General features: G+C 39.5%; 2 protein-coding genes across 10 annotated transcripts; both read left to right on the forward strand.

The window, feature by feature from the left end:
• The first annotated feature begins 1,722 nt into the window (after positions 1-1,722).
• Positions 1,723-12,407, forward strand: LOC103703128 (alpha/beta-Hydrolases superfamily protein). 9 transcript variants are annotated; one of them, XR_016398192.1, is made up of 15 exons: positions 1,724-1,923; positions 2,803-2,922; positions 3,076-3,149; positions 3,311-3,382; positions 3,474-3,502; positions 3,868-3,918; positions 4,385-4,435; positions 4,821-4,880; positions 4,966-5,048; positions 6,536-6,683; positions 7,897-7,947; positions 9,816-9,920; positions 10,807-10,954; positions 11,257-11,351; positions 11,446-12,129. XR_016398192.1 is itself a non-coding variant. In XM_089926928.1 (14 exons), the coding sequence occupies exons 1-13, from the start codon at positions 1,730-1,732 to the stop codon at positions 10,942-10,944; spliced, it is 1,176 nt and encodes a 391-aa protein (XP_089783054.1). In that variant the 5' UTR covers positions 1,723-1,729; the 3' UTR covers positions 10,945-10,954; positions 12,149-12,407. The 9 variants fall into 9 exon arrangements, 7 of the variants coding, with proteins under 7 accessions (XP_089783054.1, XP_089783053.1, XP_089783051.1 ...); XR_016398191.1 differs by having other exon boundaries at positions 1,723-1,923; positions 10,807-11,351; XM_089926928.1 differs by lacking the exons at positions 11,257-11,351; positions 11,446-12,129 and adding an exon at positions 12,149-12,407 and having other exon boundaries at positions 1,723-1,923.
• Positions 12,408-12,559: 152 nt separating this feature from the next.
• Positions 12,560-15,874, forward strand: LOC103703237 (uncharacterized). Its single transcript, XM_088709762.2, has one exon. The coding sequence runs from the start codon at positions 14,741-14,743 to the stop codon at positions 15,335-15,337; it is 597 nt and encodes a 198-aa protein (XP_088565888.2). The 5' UTR covers positions 12,560-14,740; the 3' UTR covers positions 15,338-15,874.
• The last annotated feature ends 2,612 nt before the right edge of the window (positions 15,875-18,486 follow it).

An 18,486-nucleotide genomic window follows, 5' to 3' on the forward strand; every position in this document is an offset into this window, starting at 1 on the left:
GTTGCTGGAATGGAAGAGGTCTGGGCAACAAGTGCTTGAGAACGTGGAGTAGGAGCTCCATTGAAGGTAGAATCCATGCGATACCAGCATCTTGCAGCTGAGTGACCACGTTTGTAGCAGATCTGACATTCAGTGAAGTAGAATGAGTCCCGACCTCTGCCCTGAGAGAAAGATCCTGATCGTTGTCGTCCCCTGCCTCTGAAAGTGGAGGGAAAACGGCCCCGTCCACGACCACGAACAGAGAGGAGAGCAAATGGCATCAAGGGAAGAGGTCTGCTGGTTCTCTTTGGCTGAGAGGATGAGTTCCTCACTGCATAGTAAGGCATAGAGTTCCTCCAAAGGAATGGAAGAGGATCTGGTTCGAATGGTTGTGGCAAAGGCATCATAAGCTGAAGGCAAACCATTTAAAATATAGAGAAGCAGATCCTCTGTATCAATCTTTGATCCCACTGCAGCAAGAGCATCCACTTTGAGTCTGAATTCATGTAAGTATTGAGTCATTGAGAGCTCGGATTTCTTCATATTATGAAGTTCATTCCTCAGTTGGATAATGTGAGTTCGGGATGCCGAATTGAAGCGAGTTGCTAAGAGATTCCAGATCTGGTAGCAATGCTCCAAGTGCATAACATGGGGAAGAACAGTGGATGAGATTGTAGAGTTGAGAGATGTAGCCAAGTACTGATCAGTTAGCAACCAAGTGTTGTAGGCGGAATCTTGGGATGGCGAGCAGATGAGAGAACCATCCAGGAATTCAAAGAACCCGTTGGCCTTGAAGATCCTTGCTATTTGAGATCTCCATGTAAGGTAATTTTCTGTGCTCAGCGGGGTAGAGATGAGAGATTGTATTCGGGTAACAAAAAACTTGAGTTTGGGAGGAATGCTCATGTCTTCAAGTTGCCTCGAGGGATCATCGGATCTTGTAACATTTGCAGATCCAGGAGAAGCCATATCTTCTCAATTGGGGGATAGCTCAGGCAGATACACTTCTAGAGAGAGAGAGTGCTGAGACATGGGTAGATGGAGAGCACCATTAAGCTCTCAGTTGATCGACTTTTGAAGCTGGAAGGGAAGCACAGGCGGCTGGATCACTGTGGCTCTGATACCATGAAGAAGCTGGGACTGATGAACAGTGAAGACGCTGGCACAGATGAATAGTAGTTGATATGATGAACAGTGCCAGGAAGAATATGATGAAGAGAGGAAGAAGAGAAAGGAAGAGAGAAAATTCAATTTTCATTCCAGCTTAACATCTCTTACATATTATATTGGTATTTATGGATCCATAGGTAAGAGGGAGATGGTTACAATTTGTAGCTGTCATCTAACAGGAAAATAGAATTCTGGTGAGAAAGGAAAACTGATTTCAGGTAGACTGTTATCAGTCCAGCTGGGTGATGTAAGCTAGTGGAGATCCGTCAACACAAATTCGATCGAGATGCTTCGAGATCTTCTTATTATTGCGAACCTAGCCTAATTTAGAGTGGATCATGATGCAATACACGTAATTAGCTTGGAGGTTCATGAAAATCATTTACCTTCTGCATATGGCCAGGTTTGTAGGGTCATGGAGCTAAGTAGGCAAGGAAGGCTTCATGTCCATCTTATTAGCTACAAAGTTCATATATTTTGGATTGGGTCCATCACAACATTTGCAGTTTAACTAATTGATCAACGTGCAGATGCCCGATTCCATTTTAAAGACCAGGAATTTATGGTCCGTGGGCTAGTGATGAGCATGGGTTCGCATCAATCTTTAAGGATTCCATCATGGCCCGTTGATAAGCATCCCGTTCTCGAGCTGACACCGTTGATGCCATCTCCGTGCTCTCCCACCGCTGCGATTCCCTTCTCCTACAACTCCGCCGCTCGCTCCGCCTCTCGCCCGACTATTCGACTCTCTTTTGGAGAAAACCAACACTCGAGGTTTTCTTTCCGCCTTCCCACTCTTTTGCCCGAAATTGCAAGGAAGCCAAAGGAAATTTGAAATCGCTCTTTCTTATCCGAACGGTCCGAAACCAACTTGCTGATTTCTTGAATTTTTTTTCTTTAAAAATCGCGATCGAATTTTGAGTTGGATTTGCAAAATTAGCGGTATTTATTCCAGGGCGAATAATTCCTGAAACCCTAATAATATTAGCTCGATTGCGATCGACTTACGAATTTTGGGCGCATTGGCATTTGATTAGACAATGGAGGAGAAAGGAGAAGCGCGGAAGCTGGAATTCTGATGCCACCTCTTGTAATGGTTGACTTTGTTCTTTCTTGATACCGTTCGCACTTTCCTTTCTTATGTTTCTAGGTTTTTAGATTGATCTTGGAGTCGAATTGGATCTGATAATTTTTTTGAATTCCATGATCTGACGCTGAAACTAATTAACAAGAAAACCCTAAACTAGAAATGCTTATCCTATTCTGTCCCCTACTCCACAAATTTGCTTCCCCTGCTTCCAGATAAATTAGTGTTTTATTCTTTCAATATATAAATAGATAAATCAGTGTTCAGAAATTTTATCAATGAGGTTTTTTTTTCCACTTTGGTTTTGACTCTGCTTTCTAAATCTGTTTCTTCTTCTGGTAAATAGAAATAACTCTTGCAGTCATGCTTAAGGGTTTGGTATCATCTTGATTAAGCGAATGCTGCTTATTGAATGCAAAAAAACACTGACATATTGGGACTTTGTTTGTTGAGTTCTTTATAGTCGATTTCCTGGCATTCTCGACTTCCTCGAGGGCTATGTGAATCCTTCTTTGTCATTCTTTCTTGATGCTATTGATTTTGTCCTGAAAACTCTTGTTGCCCAGATGCTCCAGCTTATTTAGGACGGACTTTACTCCTAGGTGTACAGGGTCAATGGAGAGGGTAGCATTATCATCATCTTTTGGGAGAAAGCAAGCAATGAACCGCATCTGCATCGTCTCCAGGTGCTGACCCAATTTCCGCTGTTCTCAAAATGGTTAATGACAAAGCATTTTTTTTATATTATTGATGCATTAATTTATGGCTTTATGAGTTCACATGCTTTGGTGGGTGTATACTAAAACAAGAATTAACACAGTACACTTTATTTATTGTAGCTCCTCAACTGAGCTGCTCGAGATGCATTCTGAAGATCCCTCATTGCATATTCTTTTTATCCCTGGGAATCCAGGTCTAACATCAATCATTTCTTTTCCCTCGAAATTGTTATATTCTCATTAAATTGTTAGTGTTCTTTTGTAAATACTGCAACAATGTTTCAGTTTTTCCTTCTTATCATTGGTCACGGAATGATCTAGCATGAGAATTTTGGGATCTGAATGCTCATCGCAGGTATCGCGTCATATTACAAAGATTTTGCTGAAGCATTGTATGAACTGCTTGAAGGGCAGGCATCTATAACAGGCAAGAAAATTGGACTTTGGCTACTCAAAGTTCTGTATGATCCTGATGGTTTGCTAATTGTTTTCATCTACTGTCCACCTTCTTGATTCAGCAATTGGGCACATTTCCCATTCTAGAAAGGTATAATGCAACTATTAAAATTAGTACGACAACAATCCTAATATTTTGACAGCAGTGCATAGGAATTACTAATGGGCCTTAATATTAGAATAATTGTGTGAATCATGAGTCTTCAATAACTCACATAGTGGTCAAATAGAACCTTGAATATAACTGAATCCATTCTAAAGATACCATAATGTTAATTATATAGCCCCGAGACTTTCAATAGTTAACCACTACATAGCTAGAAAGTTAGAGATTTGAAGGATATCTGGTCTTTCGATAAAGTATTATTTAGGCCTGTTAACCCAATAGTTTACAAATTTATTAGGTGCAAACTTTTCCACAGATAAAAGTGACATGCCTAATTTATTTTCTGCTAGGATTGGGAGCATGGAAGGATGTTTTCATTGCAAGAACAAATCAATCATAAGGTTTGCTGATGCTTTTATTTTGTTCGGTAACAAAGATTTTCATTATCTCGCATCTTGGTCATGGAGGAATGACTATTAAACTGTTAAACCCATTGTGTTGAGCATCCATATCCTTATATTATGATATTGTGTAATTTTGTGATCTCACTCCTAGTCAATTGCAGAATCCTAGTGGTGTGGTCATTTTTATCCTGAAAAAATTGTGCTCCTTGTATCACTATAAGTTCAAAGCTTCAGCATTTTCTGTTTCCGTTGCAGGAAGTAACTAATTTTGTCTAACTTTTGCATCAGTAGCTCCATTAGTTACTTGAGTTAGTAATTCCATGTCTTCTTATACTAGGAGCTATATGAAGCGTAATTTTCTTTCTTTTTGTTCTTCTTGTGTAACTTCTCTCTTGTCTTTTTCCCCTTCAAGTATTAGTTTTATTGTTTCCAATTTTAATGTCCATCAATCTCGCCTTTGCAGGTGGATTTTATCAAACAAGAGCACCAGAATAGTGAACTTCCAATAATACTGGTAGTATCTTCAACTGTAATTGATGGTCAGATTTCTAATTTTAGTTTCAGTGGCTGTTTGTAATTATGTGCTCAAAGAATGATGTCTGACAATATTGTTTCTATACTTTAAATATATCTGCAATGGAAAAGCTAAATATTATTTTTTTATAATTTATAAAGAGGGTTACACCTGAATACTTCAGCTTATTAACCAAATGTAATGTGAAATGGATGCATGACAATAAATATATAATATTTGATATGTTGACAGATAAGTAATCTTAATGCGGTGCCAAAATTAGATTTTCTACTAATATATTACTATATAGCTCATATTGATAGATTTCCTATTCCTGTTTATGTCAAGTTTACCATAGATGACTTGTATTCCTGTTTTGTTGAAGGTTGGACATTCTATTGGTTCATATATAAGCCTGGAAATCTTTAAGAGGCTTCCGCAGCAGGTGGCACTTCTGGTTCTATCTTGTTTATTTGACACTGTCCCTAAAACTCAAGATTAATTCAGTACGTATTTTCTTGGAGTTACAGGTGACGTGTGTTATTGGACTTTATCCATTTTTGTCTTTGAACAGGAATTCTAGAAAGCAGTCCATGATTGGGATGCTTGCAGGGTATAGTTTTCACTGATTGCTCTCAGTTACTGTTATCTTTGTTGTAGGTTGTTACACAGCAACTTTTCTTTTGCATTAACATAATGTTTTCTGTTTTTTATTTTAATCAGTCCGTACTCCTATAACTTTAAAACCTTACAATTTTCTGGTAGTTGATTGGGTCTGAATCCTCAGTAGGCGGGTGACAGTTTTTGATGTGTATCAACTTCTCTGGAAAAAGAAGGGATTTAAGCGGAGGGGCTTGGAGCTTTATTGGGTTACAAGTTTGTAAATTTTTATGTCCTCGTAATGCTTTTAACCTGTCTTCACTAACGAACTTCATGACTTCCAAATGAGTCTAAAATGTGTGTGGTGGTTTATCTGGTAGCTATAAGCATGGGTCTTCTTCTCCATGGTGCTTAAGTGTTCCATAATGTGCCCAGGTTGTGTTCTCTAAGCATAATTGAAGAGGAAAAGTAACTCTGCAGTTAACCTTTTCGTTTGCATTTTTCTTGCATTCTTTTCTCTCTGGTCTCTTATGTACAGGCCTGGGCATCTGCTTCCTCTGGAAATTCAATATATTCTTAGAGCTACTTCAAAATGGATAGTGTTGTTGCTAGTGAAAACTTCATCTGGTGGATTTTACAAATCTCTTGAAGATATAAAACTGTTTCATTTCTTTCATTGATTCTTTTTCCCCTGAGAAAGGGACTTAATTTTCTTGAAGGCTGATTTCTGAAATAGTAGTATTTTCTGAAACTGTCGTAGTGGAGTTTGTATCACATTTGCATATTCAGAGGCAAAATAAGAGTTTCAGTTTGCAGTCCTATGAGAGGTTTTATTGGTTGTTTTTGAGCATGAGCCACTTTATTAAGTTTTTCATCTTCCTTGACCAACTTGTAAACAAAAGAGGAACTGTTGTCAGATATAATACGCCACAGAGGAGATAATTACTTAAAACATTTAATCCTTGATGCTTGAAGTCTAAAATTAGTCAAATAGTGAAGAATAAATTTTGATGCTGAACTCTCTTATATGCAGTATTCTTTATGCATTATTTTGTTTGTTTCTTGCTGTCTGTGCTTGTTAGAGGACACATATATTCCTGAATCATTGGTTGCTGAAGTCAGATTCTATTTAAAAGAACAGCATTTTGCATCAAGTTCCATCATCATCAAGGTACAAAGATGCAAGATCCATTTCCAGGTGTTTCAGTATATTCTGGTCAACCTTCTTTAGGAAATGGGAGGCAAATTCATGAGTAGTTTAGGCTACTTGACACTTAAGCAGCCAAAGACGATTACTTAACCTTACTTCCGAATCTCCTTTTATATACAACCAATGTACCCTTGGCAGAATTTTGCAGAATCATGTAAACAATGACTATATTGACAGATGCATAGTTTATAAATTAGCTTCAAGTATTGGAAAACCTCTTGATAGAAAATTATAATGTACTGACTACAAGGTTTAGCATTATAAACACTGCCTTGTCTTCTAAATTTCAGGTCCTCCATTCTAAGTGCTGCAATAAGTTCTTTTACAGGATTTTTGGGGTCATTTCCAACCAGGGTTACAAGTGCTATTGTGAGAAGATCACTTGGGCAGTCATGGTCTGCTACAGCAGTTGATGTTACTTGCAGTCACCTTGTACAGGTTACATTCTTTGTCCAGTATTTCCTTTTTTTTTAGTTTGGTTTGGGGGGGGGGGGGTGGGGGGGGGACCTCTAGAAGAAAAATCATGTTCTTCTACTTCTTTCTTTTTCCCTCTTGAAGTGGACCTGGATTTGTTATAAGTTGTCTCTTCTTAATTACTTTTTTCCTTCGCCTTTTTGAACTGGGCTGTTCTAAAGTGTCCTTCTTTATCCTTTTGAAGCCTACATATATTTCTAGTTGAAATCATAACTGTCAAATATTTGCTATACTATCGATATACTTCCTAGGGAAGAAGTTTGGGTAATTAATTCAATTAAGTAATTCCAGAACCAGGAGATGTATGAGTAATGTATAAAGAAACATCTTGAGAAGCTTACGAGAAATCATAAGAAGTGCATGGTTAGAAGGTGTTGCATGTGCTAAAAACTGAGAAACAAATGTCAATGTTCTGTAAATTGCTCCTGTATTCTCTTAAAAGAAGTCACATCTTTCCTGAATCATGGGCATCTTTAATTTCTTATTTCTCTTTTCTTTCTTTGCATGTGCACCAATATGGCAGCAGTGTAGGTTAATAATTATTTTCATTTCACCATAAGATTTTTATTACTGCACGAACTACATCTGGATTCCAATGGAGAAGTTGTTTTCCATTGAACTAGATGCTGGAACATGCAATATTTTTACCTTGAATCAAGCTTGTAATCAAGGTTTGCCATCCCGGTAGTGGACCCAATAGGTACCATGTTGTTACAGCATCGGTGTGCCTGGCACATGGGTCGGTTCGACGTACCGAAACTCGGTACGACCCTATACCAAGTCTCAGATCGATGCCTGTATGGTACAGTATGCCCGGTATAAGACGGTATGGTGAACCTTACCTGTAATTCTAAATTGTTCCTTTCTTGGAGAAAAACTTTTAGGACTTGGATTTATTCATGCAAATGCTGGCATTATTTTTATTTTCCTTCCCAATTGCTTCAAGGATTCAATTTCATGGCCACATTGACGTTTGTGTCATGTTTAGCTGATATGATAGTCTATAAACTACTTGTACTCCTATAATGCAACCTTATCACCAAAAATAAGTGAAGTCCTTGATGCTAAGCATACTGACTTGCACAAATCTTTGCATTCTATGCAGCATCCTTTACACTATGTTGTAATAGTAGGAATTCAAAATAAAAGATTCTGACTTCTTTCATAAATTATGCAGTACCATACAATGCGCAATGTCCTCTTCATGGCTATGACAGAGTTCAAAAAGGTAATACAACAAGCTCAAAGGACTAAGTTATCTATTCTGAGTTCTGACTAATGTATAGATGTTTCATTGTAGGTTCATTTGTACTTTAAATATTAAACCAAGCTAGATGTCTCTTTAACAGAAGATGATCTTTGTGTGCTTCTTAGGGGAGGCCTTTCTGTCCGCTTTCTCTTTTATCATCACATAAAATTTATAAATGAACTTCTTTAGTATGAATTTTCATGACTCACAATTGTCATATGATATGGCATGTGCAAGGAAGAGCTGCTAGCTAACTGGCCCAAAGAGTATGGCTGCATGAAGGTGGGTGGAGGTCATCCACTACAATGCATTTTTTTGTGTGCAAGTAACACATGCAGCTCTATTACAAACTTGCCACTTCCATGAGGTGACCCTAAAAATCTATGAGATCATTTTGAATAAGTCAGATATAACAATGTTTATATCTTTGTTGCAAATTTGACCTAGTTGTTTGGAGTTGATTAGGATTACGCTTGGTCAACATTTAATATGCTTGATTAGGTATCATGCAAATACCTAGTACTGGAGCTCACCCGCTTTTGAACTCACTTCCAGCCCTTACATAGTTCAATGAAACCAAGGTTCAAAAACATGGTTTTTGTCAGGTCTGTTGAGTTTCACTTTCGCTGATATTGGCAGTCTCAGCAATTTCTGCTCAATTTTTGAAGTCTCGGCCAAAGGAAAAAGAAAAAAAAGAAAAAAAGAGAAATATAAAACAAGGCAGGTAAACATGTGTTATATAACTTTGGGGCATTTGGTGTCATTCATATATTTTGATTTTATGGTCTTGGTGTCGGGCTGAAAGCCTGAATCTATGAAAAATTAAAATACTTTAGAAACAATTGAAAATGTTAAAGAACTATATTTACATTCAATTGTTTTATAACAACCTAACCATTAAATGCCTAACAATGTAAATATTCATATATATTAATATTTTGATTACCATTATATCAAATAGCAATATATATTTTATAAACTAAAAAGTATGTAAGTTCCTATAAAATTTAAGCTCAGATCTTCCTTAGAGCTTAAATCTTACAAATCTACCATCTTATCGGTTATGTCAACTCATAGAACCCTTTTCTCTGTTTGCCCCTTAAATATCATAAAGACCAAAAGAAGTCTTTTGTACCCAGGAAAGACTGCTTTTCTCTTATTTCCTGCAAACCAAACACTCCATCATCCTTTTCATTTTACTCAAAAAGGTGAAAAACGATTGAGAAATTAACACTATTTAGCAAAGTATGCTTAAGGAAATAAAGAAATGAAATAAAATGACACTTAGTACCAATATAATGAATAAGTGCAGCATACATGTTCGATTTCGGTTAGTTTCACCTGAAATTGACTGAAACAGAGTTTGGGGTTAATTTCAGTTTGGTTCCAGCCAAAAACCAATCCATTTTAACCAGATCTTCAAACCTTAAGTAAGACCAAACAAATCCTAGGAGATATTGTGGCTTACAAATTTCTAATTGAATCATAGAAAGCACAATAAGATTGGGAAACCTCATGAACATAGTGATATTATTAAACTCTTGCACATTTTTGTAGCTCTGTTTCTATTTGTCCATTGTGCCATATGAATTTAGTTAGTGAAGAGTTTCAACTTTTCCATCTCATTTCTCCTTTTCTTTTTCCGATTTCTTTTGCTGAATTGAATATGTAGTTTATCAACTCAAAAAATCTCTTATTTCAGGTTTATTTGTAGAACACTAAGCGTCAGCTCCAGGATCAAATATATTTTATTTGTAACTATATTCTTCTTATAGAATATTATCTATTTGCTGCAAAGATTCCTGATGTCTTGTTTTGTCATGCTAACTACGTTCTTCAACTTTTAGCTTGCAGAAGAGCCAGACTGGGAATTCATGAAAAGAAAACAAAACCAAATTACCCTTTTGTTTGGCATTGATGACCACTGGGGTCCATTATCACTCTTTGAAGAGGTGAATATTGTGTGCATTTTTTGTTTTACCAGAAAGAATCATGAACATGAAAAGTTGGAATTCTGGGCATTACCTGCTAGATTTAATTATTCAACTGTGCAGTGTAAATTTCTGCTTCTCAAAGTTAGCTGGTTCAACTAAAGTTATATGGGTGAATTTATATCCTCCCAACATCTCTCTTCCATTGTTCAATATCTGTGCGTGTTGATATAATGCAATTGTTTCCACTAAGGATAATCTAATTTTTTACAATTGATGTAATTGCATTTAGTACAGTCAACAGTTAACTTCGTGTTGACTGTTGACTGGCAGAATGGACTCACTTGTATATCCATTGCACTTAAAAATTTGGCTGAGTTAATCACCTTTAATGGGTTGAAATTTGGACTTGATCTTGTGGCCTGGCTTGACCATACTGGTTGTCTTTTTAACTAGAGCTCAGAAATTAATTAAATTAATCTAATATGTCAAAGTAGATAAAATAGAATACAGCAGAAGCAGTGAGATTACTGTTCTATTCTTTCAACTTGAGATAACAATGTCATAAATAACTAAATGAGTGAAACAAACTGCATATGGGTACTGGCATCCGCTGCCAACATGCTAAGTGACTGGTAATCTGCCCTCTTTACATGAATTACCCCTTTCGAAGACAACCTTCTATGTGCTTGTAGATAGAATGTGGTCAAAGTTCAAACACTAGATATCATGCCTTTGACCTCCTGAGAGCAAAGGGTGGAGATCATGAAAATTGGGATTAATTAATCGTTTCTCCTTAAGCCTTGTTTTTGGGCAGGCGGGTAAGATTCTTCTTAAGGGTTTTACTGAAGCATCCCAGATGCTGGTTGTTTAAAACAATTAAAGATTCATGGTTGGTGGATTGCAGGTTTCAAGGCAGGCGCCAGGTATTGCTTTGTCTATCGAAAGAGAGGGCCATACACATGCCTATTGCTGCAGTGAGGCTGGATCAGCATGGGTTGCCCGCTATGTAGCAGACTTGGTCAAAAATCAAATTTCAAATTAAAATAAGGCAGGTTAGGTTCTTCTCCTTATAGTTCTTTTAAGTTTGGCTTTATTTTCTGCTACTGCAACTAGCATCATGATAGTAAGTGCCGCAATAGTTTGCTGCACAATGCTGCAATGCTACTTTCTTTGCCTTTCTAATGTTTCCGGTGAGGCTGTTCATGACTTGAAAGTGGCATAATTCCTGGTAACTGATTCAGACATTAGTAGCCTGTGCTTTGGAAAACAACAGTACTGCTGATGATGGAACTCTTCATCTGAATCTTTCAACTGAAACAGATTATTTGGACTGATCATAGAACCAAATCTTTAGGTGGAATATATAATCCTCAGTCGATGGGAGTGGTGGTAGATTCTGAAGTCTGCTACTTCTTCCAAAGGACAAACTGAAGCTTGCAAGATAGTAAGGTTAGACAGCCAAAGAATAAATTAAATCTTTTGGCTTATCACTACACTTTTCTTAGAAAGGTGGCTAATTAATTTGATGGGTCATGATCAACAGTCTACTCAGTTAATGAAATGATACTGCTGGGGACATGTTTAATAGCAGACTCGCTGAGGAGTCTTGCGACTTCACATGAAAGTTCGGTCTTCAAAATGTTTCACTCATAATTTTAGATACTCGTATCTGATGGTTTCAGTCATTTTATAAAAAACTTGAAGATAACAGCATGTATAAGCCCTATTGAGTTTTCAAAATTATAGTATTGAGTCTGCTACATTAAGTATTATTTAATGGTTAATTATATTTATAGTACAAACTGCTCTTTGATGGTGTTGGATCAACATTTTATAAGCTAGTTTTTTCGCAGCAGGATGATTTTCCCCCAAGTTTGCTATCGTGTCTTAAATTTTGCAGTAGCCGCTCCCATTGTATTATGACAGTCTCTAGTATTTTCTGGAAATGGCCTTTGTTTTATGGAAAAGCGTGGTTTCAACCAAGCTTAGAGGCTGGGACCACCAACATAACTCTCAGCTCAAGCACAAACTATTGCCATTTTTTTTAAAAAAAAGTGAGAAATGCAAACAAGGATACAGGATCAACATCATATTTTTCTGAGTATTGCTTATCGATTTCTGACACCACTAGTGATCATACTATCATCGGTTTATTCATGCATCTATCTTGAGTATCTAATCAGTTCGTTTGCAACCGCGTATGCAACATGAAAATTGTTTGATTCTGTATACACTTGATTTATCAGGCCACTGGCGGTTTCTCCCTTGTTATGGCTTGATAGGTGCTAAAAGATCAAGGAAATTTAAATTATTTCTTGCTTTTCAGAAGCAATTCCCAACATCCAAAGAATGGAGAATGGATAAGACTTTATACTAGGTGGCATGTGAGTGCTGTTTTACTTCAGTAATCAATAATGGTCAGATGTGTAGCTAATCCCTGCAGATAAATGTGTATTTGAGTACTATAAGTTGCTTAAAATAAGATCATGCTAATCACCCTTACAATGAGATCTCATGCATCCTAATGTTAGAAGCCTCTGGTGAAAAAAATGGAAGGCTCAGATGAAATATACAAGGTTATTGTTAGCCACCTCTCATAGCTGGGACGGATCCTAATCTTCGAAGGATGCTTTAGAGCTACTTGTGACCACTCATTTGGAGCGAGATGGGGAAGATATTATATTCCAGGTTGGTCAACCTACTCACCAGGGGAAGAATCTTCTGGACATCAAGAGAGGTTATTTATGGCATTCAGGCACTGCACCAATAGCCAATGCCTTATTCATAGCTTACCCTACTAATATCACAGTCTTCGTATGAAAGAGATAAAAAGGAAAGCTGAAAAAAGAGGGACAAAGAGTGTTGGATCTTTTATTCACTTGTCTCCTGTTGTTGCGCTTCCTTTATATCTCCCTTTTCAACGTGAGTCCCATAAACGAGCTCACTGGCCACCGGTTGGTTCGTATCCCTCCTAATAGACTCGAACACAATCCTGGAATTGGCCCGCCCAAACCGATGGATCTGCTTTCCTGTGGCTAACAGGATTATAGGAAGTAACAGCATAATTATGGGTGTCTAATAACTCTTAACCACTAGATTGTCTCCTGTGCTCCCTCCGACTGCTGATCAAGTATCAGAGGGGTATTATTATTATACTCGAGCTATCATTATACCTAATGTCTGCTTTCAGTTAACTAGTTCCAAATTGATTGGGTTATCACTCTGATGTTGTTTCACATCCTAATTAGCATAGGTAGAGGCGCAGAAATACCTTGTGAATCCTTGGATGGTATATTTGTAAAATTTGGAGGTGATAATTGTGAAAAAAAAGGAGCAACAAATCATATTATCCTATTAGATCTTATTGGCCTATGGGGACATGGATCCTAACATTGTTGGATCCTTGTCGAGCGGATCTCCAACACAACCCGACCCATGTGGACCGGTGGGACCCATTCACGAGTGTCTAACTCGAGCCTCAAGGCTCAGAAAACAACCCCTGCTCTAATTTAATCATAAATGCTTCTATTCTATTCTATTCTATCCTATCTTACCATTCAAACATATTATTTTACTGGAGAATTGCCAGAAAATTTTTAATCTCTTCCTCCCACGAAGCCCATGAATCAAATGATACGGTTCAGAGAAACTTCCATTTGCGCCAGCTATTCATAGAATATCCAATAGCCTTCTTATGATATATATTGCAGTTATCAATCAGACAATCACATGCGCTGCACCATATAAACCTAATTTATATCATATGTGCGTGTAAACTGCTGCTTTATTATATAATCTTACACTATCAACACAGTCTTATTTTAATCGCTCCTAGAGATGATGAACAGGGTTGCAAGGAAGATTCCATCCTACATCGCCTCTGGAGCTTGAGGTGTTCAGTGTAATAGCATGCATTCAAATATCTTAACGGTTAACAAGTTATTATTCTCAGACTACATCAGCCATAGACTTTATATTCTACGATTTCCATGAAGACTTGAAACTAGAATTTGAAAGTAGTTTTCTAAACTTCACGTAGCTTTTTTGTTTGTAAAATTACAGATTATCCCAATATACCCGCCGCCAGTTGTGAAGCCGCAGTCTTCTTCGAATATCTTCCGTAAATATGCTGATGAGTTGGTACAACTGTTCATGGTCAGATACATGACGAAACTCATGCATGGAGAGCGCTTTACTTCACTCTATTACTTTGCTTTTTTTCCCACAAAAGCACCAAAGCCAAATAATAATAAATGTCAAAACATTACTAACGTATGTAGTGACGTACAGGTATCTGCATGGCGTACCATCACAAACAAACGTGAGAAACACCAAAAGTTGGAACCGTGTATTTAATTGCCAATTTCATATAACACGTCCCTCGCACTAGCAGGCATCTATTCCTAATTTATTTGATGATCAAATAGCCAAAACTTTAGCGACCATAATATCCCTGTTAGGAAACTAAGCTCACAGACGGCCAAATAACTTCGAGCCTTCCTCGCTCCTCCCCAAGCCTTCTTCCACCCAACTCAAACGCCGTAGAAAAAGCCACCGCCTCTCAGGTCTCAACCCACCCCATTTACCTCTTTATCTCCTTTCTCTCCCACCCTCTTCTCCGTCAACCCACAAACCAAAACTCCTTTGTTCTCCTTCTCTCCATTGCCAAAACCGCTGTTCCTCCTGCTGAAATCCAATCTTTCTCTGTTCATAGAGACCATAAAGAGCTATATTTCCTTCTTCCAAACAAAAGCCACCACCTTTTCTCCACACACCTCTCTCGGAGCCTCCCCTGTCTCCCCAACCCATAAAAATCCCACCTTTTTGCGTCCGGATCGATGTCTTCCAACCGGAGAAGGTTCGTGGTGCAGCATCCGGTGGCCGTCGACATCGGCTGCAGCTGCCGGCGGCCAAAGCTCTCGTCTATCTTCTCCTCCTCGCTGCCAAAATTTCGACTCCCCACATCCCCCGACCCCTTCTCCCCTTCCACATCCACCACCACCATCTCCACCAACTCCCTCTGGGACACCAGCCTCACCGCCACCACTGCCTCCTCCCCCCTGACGTCGTCGCCGTCGCTGCGGCGGTACTCCGTCGCGGAGAGCCCGAAGTGGCGGTCGAAGAAGAAGACGGGGAAGGCGAAGAAGAAGGACGTGGTGGAGGAGAGCGTGGCGGTGGTGAAGGAGTCGTCGGACCCGTATCTCGACTTCAGGGACTCAATGCTCCAGATGATCATGGAGATGGAGATCTACGCGTGGGACGACCTCCGCGACCTCCTCCGCCGTTTCCTCGCCCTCAACTCTCCCTCCCACCACCACCTCATCCTCCAAGCCTTCGCCGAGATCTGGACCGGCGTCTTCTCGGCCCCTTCATCCTCCTCCACCTCCGCCTCCGCCTCCGCCTCCTGTTCCCGGCCGGGCGGCCGGCCGCGGTGATCGCACTCCCCCTCCCGCGCGCGCCGCCCGGCACGTCACTCGGTCGTGCGAGGAAGTAACAGAACAAAAAAAAAAAAAAAAAAAAGACAGTAGCGGTCGCTCCTGCGGTGGCCCGGACGTAGCTTGTGGGGTAATCTCACCAGGTGGCGCTAGGATCTCGAATCAGGGAAGGCAAAAAAGGTTTTTTTTTTCCTGTGGGTATTTTTGAGTGCTTATAGACCTTATCACCGAGTACTGTTTTTGAATGTTCGTACTGTGAGGCGTGATGTGATGGTAATGATGGGGTGTTGGGGGGAGCGTGTGGTGTTATGTTTTGATGGATGGGGTGGGCTTTGCATTCACATTTCCTCCAGCCTTTTGCCTTCTTTATTATGACAAAGCTTTCAATGGTTGAGGTTCTAATGAATGAGCTATGGTTTCACAAGATTTTCCTTTTTCTTTTTTCTTTTCGTTTTTTTTATAGATTTCACTGTATCTTTCAATGGATCTATTATCTCCGGATTCTTTGCGATGTCATCTAGCTCTCCTGTGGCTCTCTGCAATGTCACCGGAGCAGAGGTGCCTAGCTATAGATCATGAGTGAGGTGAGGCGTGGACAGCTGTGCCCCTTCTCCCTTGCTCGATCAAAGATATTTTATATTAGATACAACTTGATAAACTTCTATATATATATATATATATATTTATATATACTTCTCCAAAATATATTTCACCATTTCTCTCCCTTAGCAAATCAAGTGGCCTATAATTGAGATAGGTAAGTTTTTTTCTTTTTAGTATATCGGCGGCTCACATAGGATGTGAATAAAATCAGAAAATAAAATACTACATAAAAGCATTGGCATAGCCCCGTGATCTGTCTAGATGACGGATATACGTGCATGTTTGGCACGAGTCGCACTTTTCCAGTGCTTTGCGAATATCATGGAGCGGCAGCCGAGTGGACAACTTCGATCATGGATTCACTTAATCACCATGGTTCACGACCATGCATGTTATACATGAAGGCTTGTTGTAATGTTAGAGTTTTCTTTACAATTTAGAGTGGTTTGGATGTTTAATAATTTGCAGCCACATAGAAGGGCAAGGTAGCCAACGGCGAGGGAATCATGATCATGGTCTTGCAGCATGACAAACTCACTTATTCGTGTTAGGCATTATGAAAGACTTCATTAATCATATCAGAAATAGATAACAAAATTTTCAAAATTAGGCCAATATAATATTTATATTCACACATAAGTGAAAAAATAACATGGAATCTTTCAATCGTTTGCAAAGAGGATATGAGAGATTGCTGATACTATTGATCTCGGTATTCAAAAATTATAGCGTACATGCCGCTACCAGCTTTGAACCTTGACCGCTCTCAAGCAGCGAGAAATACCCAATAGCTAACCTTACCCTCTATGTGGCTGCGAGGCTACCGGCGAGAGAGGGCACTTTCTTTTTTGTAAGGGCTTTTTTGCAAGGTAAGGCAAATGGGGCTGCGAATTAGATAGATTCGAATATAGCCGAATATTTTGGTGAGGTACTGCGGCCGATCCCGACGATGCCGACTCCAAGGGCACTTTGGAACATTTTACTTTCTGATTTTGTTGAATGTCTTCATACTAGAATGGTATGAATTCTGAATCATAACAAAAAACAAAAGAGTTGTTTTCAAATTGATATTTGCAATTTCACATATTTAAGAGAGTTTACATGCAAAAAATTTTAATTTTATTTTTTTCCTATTTCAACTTGTTTTAACACTTGGATTTGTCTAGTGCCTGCTCTTTAATGTTTTCCTTAAAAATATTGTTTTAAAAAAATATTTATTCGACAATTAGATAACAAAAAGAGTTGTGGAAGTTCTTTCATTAATCATGGAATTATTCTACTTTATTCTTCTTTATTTATAATAGCTACTATATCTTATTTCATCGAAATATAGCTTATAATATTTATTGTTATAGATGCATATACGAGGGGATGCATTAAAATATAGAAAAAGATTAGAATCTCTTAAAGACACACGATAGATTGCAATGATCAAGCTTCCTTGCTACTGCTATACTAATGGGTGGAAAAACAATATTAATCATCCCCAAGCAAAATTATTGAAGAATTTTAGAGAGATGGTTTGAGTACTATTATAAATCATGCCACGTGATTCCATAGATCAAGATGGTTTGAATTTTAGAGAGACTCAAGCCCGATTCAATTCAGAGAACTAGTCTTGCTATGATGATATATAGAAATTAGCCAAAATAAATAATGTGCAAGGGATGGCCAACTGGTCTAGATATATGATTCGGAGCAGTTTCAAAGGTCGAAGCATTGGGTACATCTTGTGCTCAGTGCCGGCTCGAGCCTTAGGCGACCGTAATGTGCAAGGGATGGCCAACTGGTCTAGATATATGATTCGGAGCAGTTTCAAAGGTCGAAGCATTGGGTACATCTTGTGCTCAGTGCCGTCTCGAGCCTTAGGCGACCGAGGCGGTCGCCTAAGGCCCCCGGCTCATGGAAGGCCCCCGCCCCCGTGGACTCGTGGAGAGTCTTTTTTTTTTTTGTGAGCTTTCACATCCGAAAGCTGGCAGAGCCAGAGTAGCAGGGTGAGTGGGTGACGGGCGACGGCTATGCTGCTGGCCCCCGCTACAGTGCGTCCGCAGATCGCAATCCCCATCTGCCATCTCCCCGACGAGGCGACGGCTACGCTGCTCAGCTACTGAGACAGGCTACGGCTGGGCGACGGCATGGCTACGAGCCTACGACAGCTGAGACAGGCAACGGTCCTTCCCCTTCTCTCCGACTCTCCCCCCTTCTCCACCCGCGAGTGTTTTTTTTTTTTGCTAAACGGCAGAACCCTTCAAAGCAAAAAAAAAAAAAAAATAGAGCGTACCTTCCGTTCTCCTCTCCGGCTCTCCCCTCGGCCCTCAGTGCTTCTTCACTTCAGTTCTTCGGCCCTTCCCTAGTTCCCTTCTCTGCCGGCAGCCGGGAGGCTCGACCGTCGACGGCTTGAGGCTCGACCGCCCCTGCTTCGGCCTTCGGACTCCGGAGTCCGGATCTGCTCTCCCGCTCTGCTCGGCTCCTCCGACCTCCAGCCTCCGGGCTCCGGCCTCCGGCTCCTCGGCTCCGCTGTAGCCTCTAAACTTCTAAAGGCCACC

This window comes from Phoenix dactylifera, chromosome 13, assembly GCF_051530095.1.
Source record: "Phoenix dactylifera cultivar Ajwa chromosome 13, Ajwa_hap1_PhDact_Kaust_v1.1, whole genome shotgun sequence".
Taxonomy (NCBI): Eukaryota; Viridiplantae; Streptophyta; class Magnoliopsida; order Arecales; family Arecaceae; genus Phoenix; species Phoenix dactylifera.